Raw genomic sequence first — 8,843 nt, forward strand, 5'->3', positions numbered from 1 at the left:
CCCTCAGGCTTGTACTAAGCTCCGCCACTGGACACACATATTGTATTTTTAGGACCTGGATAATGATTTTCATAATTCGAGCACCTACGTGACACCTGTGAAATGGTTTCACAACCTTCGGCACACTTCACTCAATTTTCAAACGATATATGGAAAGGGTATCGCCAACGCCGTCCTTCAAAACCGACATGCATAATGTTCGCGTCCAGATGTGTCAGCAGACAATGCTAGCGGAGCCGACTATTCAACCATAGCAGCAAACGCTCCCGCGTTTCAAACAGATAAATAAACAAGAGCACAAAAAGTATGAACACTGAATGAAAGTTAAGCAAGTTCAGTATATTACATGCAATCCGGACAAGTTCAACTAAAAATTAATGATTAAAGAAACTAAAACACTACGCAAGGTATCGGATGATGACCTCGTAGGCATGGCATCCAAGTCTGTCGTTACCTATGTCATTACCGCCGCTTCAGCTGTCCTCATCGTCATACATCCAGCGGTGAACGACCGCCCAGGGGCCGCGACAACGTTGCTCAGGGGCCGTGGCATGCTAGCAGCGATGGCGCTTGGACTCGCGTGAACGATCAATCGGGTCCTAGTCACAGTGACGGTTGGGGGTGGGCTCCAGTCCACGCCAATTTGTTAAATTTGCTCTGTGCAATAATTTTGCAATGTACAAAATTTGCCCATGGAAAAATTGCCATGATTTTTAGGGATAAAGCAAAATTTTCTGAATTGTTAGTTTGTTGTTCCATGGCATACGTAACAGTAAATGCTAACATGGCATTTTCATTGAATGACATGGCAACTTTTAGAAAAATCATATGGCAAAATTCAGAAATTCTTGAGTCTTCGGAAACATGGCAATTATAAATAAAATTGTATTCTTTGTCAAATGGTATTTTTTAAGTCATATGGCAATTATTTTGACAAATGACAAGGAAAAAATCAGAAATTTTGTGTTTACTCACCAATTTGCCATGTGTCCTATAACTCAAATTCCCAAAATTTACATAAACAAACTTGTTCTAAGTTTACCTTGCACCATAGATTGTCGTGTTCAAAAAATGTGCCATTTAGTAGCCTGGTAAAATATTACCATGAATATGATTTCTGGTACAAAACAATGGCAATTTTTCATGCTCAGTTATTATTTTCTTTTTGATCAAGGTCATTTTACTGTACAAAGTGCATCAAATTCCTTGAGCATGCCATGATAAAATTTTGTACATAAAATTAAAAATTACTAGTAGGCCCCCAACTTTTTGTGTTATTGTTGTGGACATACGATGAGTTTTAGTTTACAATGTGCCCCTAAAGTCAGATTTCTTTATTACACCATCACAAACAAAAGAAGAGACAAATTTTGTAACAGTAAAATGGGCAAACTTATGAATACTTGGTCCCTAGTACATGGTACCATTTTTTCAAGGAAAAAAAGTGTGTATTGATGATATGTCAAATTTTGGAAAAAAGTGTGTCTCATACATCATAACAAAATTTTAGAACATTTTTGGAATAGCCACATTGTATATGCATGAAGTTTCAATCTAGGTAGCATCTTTTTTATTTTGGGTGTGTACAAATGGTGCGTCTAATCACATGGCATTTTTTTCTTGTAAGACCATGTGAACTTTACCTTACTGCAATAGCTAATTTACTTTATGTACGATGGCAGTTTCTACTAAAAAAATACATGGTACACTTTTTTTTTCTTTGATGACAAACTTACTTTTTTATGTTCCTCATGCATAGAATGAAAATGCCATAAAAAATTAATCATCATTTTTTCTCTGTAGATGCAATTTGCCATGAATTATTCTCTTGGTCCATTGCAAAAAAAGAAAAAAGAAAACTAGACCATGGCAAATTTTCTTCAACGACCATGGCAAATTTATTTTTCATGGACGATGGCAAATTTATTTTTGTTTCTGCCATGGCGAATTTACTAACTAATCCATGGAATATTATTTTTCGATCTCTATCATGGCAGAAATGTTTTTGGAGCATGGAAATTTTTCTCATAGAATAGAAAGTTAATTTTTTGCACCATGGCACATTCATATTTTTGAAAACCAGAGCAAATTGTCAATCTGTGCATTTGAAAACCAAACCGAAAAACCATAGCGGAAATAAACCAAACCGAACCAATTTTATGGTTTTTGGTTTCGGTATGGTATGAACTTTTCATACCTTTTGAACTTTGGTTTTTACGGTATACATCGAAAAACCAAACTATTAACCGAATAAACCGAAGTAAAAAATAAATTTATATTTCTTCAAATGAACAACCATACAAGTTGTCATTTTTCTTGTACATGAGTCAAATTCACTACTAAGCACATACTTTTTTCTTGTAACATAGTTATTTTTCTCTTTTTAAAATGCTATAAACACGTCCATAACCATCAACAGATGAATCAATGCATGCATATACACTTATATATATAGTTATATATATATTTGTGTAAAATAGTATGTGTTTTGAGCCTTAAATTTGCAAAATATTATTACTTCATTTTCAAATTAGCATCAACATTGGTTTTTATGGTATGTTCCGAAATAATTTGGTATATAGCAAAACCGAACCGTATTTTAATTTCATATATGATAATTACCGAAGTATTAATACCGTACAAACCGAAAAGCGTATAAACCGAACCATCTAAACCGAATAAACCGAACGCACAGAGTGAGCAAATTGAAACACACAATGGCAAAAACTTATCATGATACTCTTTTCACTTTTTTTTATTTTTACGATTTTTTTGCACTATCATATGAATTACAATGGCAAATTTACCATCGCTTAAACAATACATGATGCAAATTTACCCTTTTGTCCGTCATGTATATAGTAAAAATTCCTTACAAATCTAGTCCAAATTTTTTGCCATGATCTACAGATGCAATTTGCCATGAACTTTTCTTTTATTCCACTGCAAAAAAAAAACTTGACCATAGAAAATTTTACTTCAAAGACCATGGCAAATTTATTTTTATTTACGTCATGGAAAATTGACAAAAAAAAATTAATAGAATATTGTTTTTCGTCCTCTATCATGGCAAATTATTTTTGGACCATGAAAAATTTCCCAATAGAATGGACAAAAAAAAATTAGATTTTTGCACCATGGCACATTCCTTTTTGAACATGATGGCAAATTTGTTATCATGATACTCTTGTCATAAATTACCCTTTTTCGAATTATTTTGCACTAGCTCATGAAACATACTGGCAACTTAGGTCTGAATTTCAATTTGTAAATTTCCATGCATGACTTTTTTAGTTTAGCCAAACTTATTTTCAATCAAACCTCTCACCAGTTGTTTTTGTTTTCATTCTAAGTTCTATTTGCAAATATAATTTGAAGTCATTTTTCAACAGGTCCATGCTGAACTTTATGTCAATTTTACTATATACGTTCATCATGCTATTTTATTTTTGTATTTTTTAGCTATATAAAGTCTGGCCCAAATACTAGCTTAAGCCTTTTTTTTATCAGTCAAAACAAGACTATGCTTTTTTTGGTGGCCCAACTAGTGCCGTTGTGGGTCGCACTGGAAGTTTAGGGAATTCTTTAGTTCGCTCGAATGATCGGTTCTCAGGGAACGATTTGTTGTTATGTGACCTGCTCAGATGAAATGTCACGCGGATATTGAGGTCCCAAAAAAATTACACGCATGGCTATACAATCGGTGCAGTGTATACTGTAGTGGACTTAAATGGTGGTAAGTTAGGGACGGGAATTGGGGAGCATATGCTCCCTAAGGAATAGTAAAATCAAAATAAATAGTAAATAAAATTTAAAAATTCTTCTTTTTAGATGTTCATATTAGTAATGTGGTGAGTGTGCTTGACAATTTTCATGCCATACGAGATAACAGTGCTTTCTTGGTGCAAAATAAAAAACAAAAAAAAATTAAGCGTTACATGTGGTGGTAACATTTGGTGTTTGCCTCTCTTTTTTTTTCATATGTCAGAATGCTTATTTCTCACTTGCAAATTTGAATGTACCGTTTGGGTGTGACAACGAACACATGTATTTATTTTCAAAAAAGTTGGCATTTGTAAGATCCATTTTTGACACGCAGGAACAATGTGCTCGGTCAAGTTGAATATCTGATAAGTTAGATTTTGTGTATTCATGTCGCCATGTTGGCATGTTGCTGGATGTACTACGTCCCGCATGTTGCTGACGGGTCCTGGTTGGTCTTGCTCGAGCCGGACCGCGGTCGTCGATCGCTGCCCTTTGTAAAGCCAAAGCCCGCCACCACCACAGCTGCGCCTCTGCTGCCTCCGCTGCGCTGCGCTGCCACAGTAGGGGTACAGGGGCCGTGGGCAGGTGTAGGGGCCGTGCGTGCGTACGGGCAGGCGGAGCGCGCAGAGGCGACTGTGAGATGGGCGACGGCCGTACCGTTCTACGACTACGAGCCTGCCGCGCTGGGCCGTGGCCGCCGTGGCGCAGCGGACGCGCAGAGAGACCCACAGTGTCCTCCGCTCGCCTTTTGCTTTCCCCTGGTGGAGTCCGCCCTCCCTCCCTCCCTGCCGCAGCAGCAGCATGCAACCCGGCCGTACAGCACCCACCCAGACCCAGACCCAGCCAGGCCACAGCCAGCACCTGCCGAAGCACGGCGCCACGCGTAAACCGACCGGCCGATCGATTCCATCGATCTCAATGCCAGGCTTCCGGCCGGACGGACGGACGGACGGGCTCGAGGGGGACGACATCAATCCATCCATCCATCAATTCCTCATTGATCATCCCGTTGGCCGTGGCGCCGCACGGCGATCCACGGCCGCCACGTACATACGTAACGCACACTGTCCATCCTGCCACACGGTGACTACGAACCCACTGACAGTGACAGCCACGCCACACGCCGTCGCGGCTACTTTTCCACGTGCCGTTCCCTTCCGGCCGGCTGGCTGCCTGCCGCTGGGCCCGAAAGGAGGCGGAGGGCCCGGTCCAGGACTGGCGGGTGGGCCCGGGCGGTAGATTCCTCTGCCATGGGTGATCTGATCGGTACGAACAGACGGCGGGCAGGAGGATGCCATTGCATTGCCACCTCGGGCGAGTTGGTAGGCACGCCTGTAGCCATATAGCCAGCTAAAACCCCAACCCCTGCCCCTCCCCCCCTCTCATCGCAGCCGCAGAGCAGGAAGGTTCTCGATCGGAGGAGGGCCATGGCCAAGGTACGTCCGCGCGCCACCACCTCGTCGGCCGCCGGCGACCATCTGCTCGACCGGATCGCCTCCGGCCCGTTTCCTTTTTTCGCCGCTCTGACCTTGGTTGTCTCCGTGTCTTGCCTCGCGATTGCAGAAGAAGAAGCGCGGTGGTGGTGGTGGGGGTGGAGGCGAAGGAGGCGGGGGCCAGCAGGAGGAGAAGCCCGATGCCGACGCCGGGAGCGGCTGCGAGGGCCAGGCCAAGGAGAAGCCCGCCGACGACAAGGATAAGGACAAGGGCGGTGGCGGCGGCGGGTGCAAGGACGACAAAGCGGACAAGGACAAGGAGAAGGGGTGCGGCGGCGGGGGAGGCAAGGACGACAAGGGCGGCAAGGACAAGGAGAAGAAGGCGCCGCCCCCGCTCCCCGTGGTCACCGCGGTGCTCAAGGTCGACATGCACTGCGACGGCTGCGCGCACCGCATCCGCGCCTCCGTCCGCCGCTTCCCAGGTGCCAACACGATCCTCTCCTCGCCTCTGCTCTCTCTGTCACGCGCGCGCGGCGCGGCGCGTCCACTTTTCTGTTTTCTCCGCGCGCGTCCGTGCATGATTTCTCCCTTAATTTTCTGACGATGATCGATCGGCCCGGTGCGTGCGCGTGCGTGTCGACCTGCAGGGGTGGAGGGCGTGGCCATGGAGGTGGACAAGGGGTCCATGACCATCGTCGGCCGCTTCGACGCCAAGAAGCTGCGGGACCGCGTCGCCGCCAAGACCAGGAAGAAGGTCGAGCTCGTCGGCGGCAAGGACAACAAGGGCGGCGGCGGCGGGGACAAGGACAAGTGCGCCGACGGTGGCGGGGACAAGAACAAGTGCGCCGACGGCGAGGGCAAGAAGGAGGAGGAGAAGAAGGAGCAGGACGACAAGTGCGGCGGCGGCGGCAATGCCGGGAAGGGGAAGGGCGGCAAGGACAACAAGAAGCCGGCCGTGGTGCGTCCTTTGTTGATCCTATCCATCCTTCTTGCCACTTTGTATTGCGATGCGTGTGCTGATGATGTTGTTGCTCTGCTCGGCTGATTGCTCGGTTTGGTTCATGGCAGCCGGTGATCGTGACGGTGGTGCTCAAGATCGGCTCCGCCGGCCTCCACTGCGACGGCTGCATGCACCGCATCCGCTGCAAGCTCTTCAAGATCAAAGGTACGCACGCTGCTCATCCTCCTCTGCCTGACCCACCCCGCATGCACGCCAGAGTTTTCTCGACGAGACACGATGCATGCACGCTAGGTGCTCGACTGAATTCCCCTTGATGTGCTCAAGTTGGGCTGCGCCGTCTGATCTGTTCGCGTACCTACATTGTGTCGTGCAGGCGTGGAGCAGGTGAAGATGGACCCGGCCAAGAACCAGGTGACGGTGACGGGCACCATGGACGCCAAGGCTCTGCCGGAGAAGCTCCGCAAGAAGCTGCGCCGGCCCGTGGAGGTGGTGGCGCCCGGCAAAGGGGACAACAAGGACAAGGAGAAGGAGAAGGACGGGTGCAACAAGGACGGGAAGCAGCAGCAGCAGCAGCAGCAGGGGGGCGACGGGAAGCAGTGCAAGGAGGCGGCGGAGAAGGCGCTGGCGGCGGAGCTGCAGCTGTGGAAGACGGCCTTCTACGACCAGCAGGCGATGCAGGCCACCGAGTTCCTCCTCAGCGACGAGAACCCCAACGCCTGCGCCGTCATGTGAGCGACCTTGGCCGGTGCCCGGTGGTGACCGGCGACCGGAAGATCGGATGACTGACAGACAGATAGTAGATAGATAGCAAGTAAGTTGGGGAGAAACCTGGATGTGGTACAGGCTACCGGACAGATCGACGAAGAATTCAGTCGTTGGTTCATTACTCTGTGTTTTTTGGGTGGGATGGGAGTGCGATGTGCGTGCAAGTTCTTCTTGCTGGAGTAGATTCTTGGCCATGTTTGGCAATGTGTGTGATGATGATGGGTCGTTGATGGACCCGTTGCCTGGCTGCCGCAATCGATCGATCGATTTTGGGGTGAAGTTCTTGTGATGTGATGTGATGGATGGATGGATGGTACTACATTATCATTATGATCAATGAAGGCGCAGCATTATGCATGATCTCCGTGAAATGTACGTACGTCGTAGTTCATTGGTTTTTTGTACCCCGAAACCGTGTCATTCTGGTTGGTTCCTGTAATCCTGGCTGGAGGTACTGCATTGTGTGATCAATGGTTGTGTTTTTGTAGATCGTCAGGCAGTGGAGATCACTGGCAAAGTGGCAATGTGAGTGAGGTGTGTGTGCTGTGAGCAGAGAGTATCGGAGCATACTGGCAGTACTCGAGTCTGCGCAGAGTGGGTGCGTGTGCTGGTGCTGGTTTGGGGCCAGAGGAAAGCGGCTCGTGTCGTTTGGACCGGAGGACGAAAGAGGGAACAGCGAGAGGACCTGCTGCTGCTGCTGCTGCTGCATCTGCACTTCTGCAGGAGATGTGCGTCTGCCGTCACTACTCCAGAACAAGGCTGCGAGGGTGACGCGCAAAGGCTACTTTTGGGCACTCGCATCTTCCTCTTTCTCTCCGGGCATGCATCTGGACTGGCCTTGGACCGGAGAATTGCGTGCCGATGGAGTTGCTGGAATTTGCACGTACATGTTGTCAAGTTCCTGTGATAGATGGATCATGGCATGGATGGTACTGCATTACTATGATCTGTGGTGATGGAACATTGTGTTCTCAAGTTATTCTCTGTATGGCTCTATCCTCTATGGCGCATGATCAAAGACTAGAACCCTATGCGTGCATTTTGCCGCGTACTAGACAAAAGAGGAACAAAGAAACCGAAAAACTAAAACCAACAAATGTGAAGAAACAACAACAAATGAAAAAAAAAATCATGAAACACCGCCCTTTATAAAGAGACAGGTGATATCGCGCTCCCCGACCCAAGAACGTAGCACCCGCGCACCATCACAATAACCCCCAAAATCCATCAAACCAAATCGGAAGCACGCCGCCCAGAACCCACCGAGAAAACACCCAGCAACATCGAATCTCAGGAGTCGGGTTGGGAGTACCTCTCCTCCCGGCCTATCCCGAAACTGAAACTAGAAGAAGGATCGCACCAAAAGGGAAAACAAAGGATGGTCGACAAACTAATCGGAAAATGCAGTCACACGGCGGCATGAAGTAGTCCTACACATACTTGTTGGGCTTGCCACATATTCTGGTGACCTCGATAATGTGGAACCCAACCTTGGGCTCCATGATGCCGAGAATGAACTTGGCCTTCTTCCCCTCCTTCATCTCTGGCAGGTTGAACTACAAGAAGTTCATCAACTTATTTGTCATAGACTAATGGTACATACACCACCAAAACCAACATGCACGAGGCCACACCATCATTCATTCGTCATGGCGGCCTCACACGATGGTAGCTGAGAGGTTTTGAAGGGGAAGCCACAACGTCAGTAATAGAAACACAGAGAAGAGTGCAGTGACACAACCGTCAAATGAAATGACTTCACAGTCTTCAGTCGTACTCATTGAAGTCCCGTTTCGTCCCTCCCTAGGTCCCCAGCTAAGCAACACATGTGAAACTGACACACATTACCGAAAAGGGCAACTAAGCAGCTTGGGGACATCCGATCATGCTTGGTGTAACAAGCATCTTGATTGCTAGAG

The 8,843-nt window shown here is 47.0% G+C and overlaps 1 protein-coding gene across 1 annotated transcript; it reads left to right on the plus strand.

The window, feature by feature from the left end:
- Positions 1 to 4,972: 4,972 nt before the first annotated feature.
- Positions 4,973 to 7,261, plus strand: LOC123135078 (heavy metal-associated isoprenylated plant protein 3). Its single transcript, XM_044554196.1, has 5 exons — positions 4,973 to 5,201; positions 5,329 to 5,680; positions 5,846 to 6,156; positions 6,267 to 6,363; positions 6,533 to 7,261. Exons 1-5 carry the CDS (start codon positions 5,193 to 5,195, stop codon positions 6,889 to 6,891), a joined length of 1,128 nt encoding a protein of 375 aa, XP_044410131.1. The 5' UTR covers positions 4,973 to 5,192; the 3' UTR covers positions 6,892 to 7,261.
- Positions 7,262 to 8,843: the final 1,582 nt, after the last annotated feature.

This window comes from Triticum aestivum, chromosome 6B (assembly GCF_018294505.1).
Source record: "Triticum aestivum cultivar Chinese Spring chromosome 6B, IWGSC CS RefSeq v2.1, whole genome shotgun sequence".
Lineage (NCBI taxonomy): Eukaryota > Viridiplantae > Streptophyta > Magnoliopsida > Poales > Poaceae > Triticum > Triticum aestivum.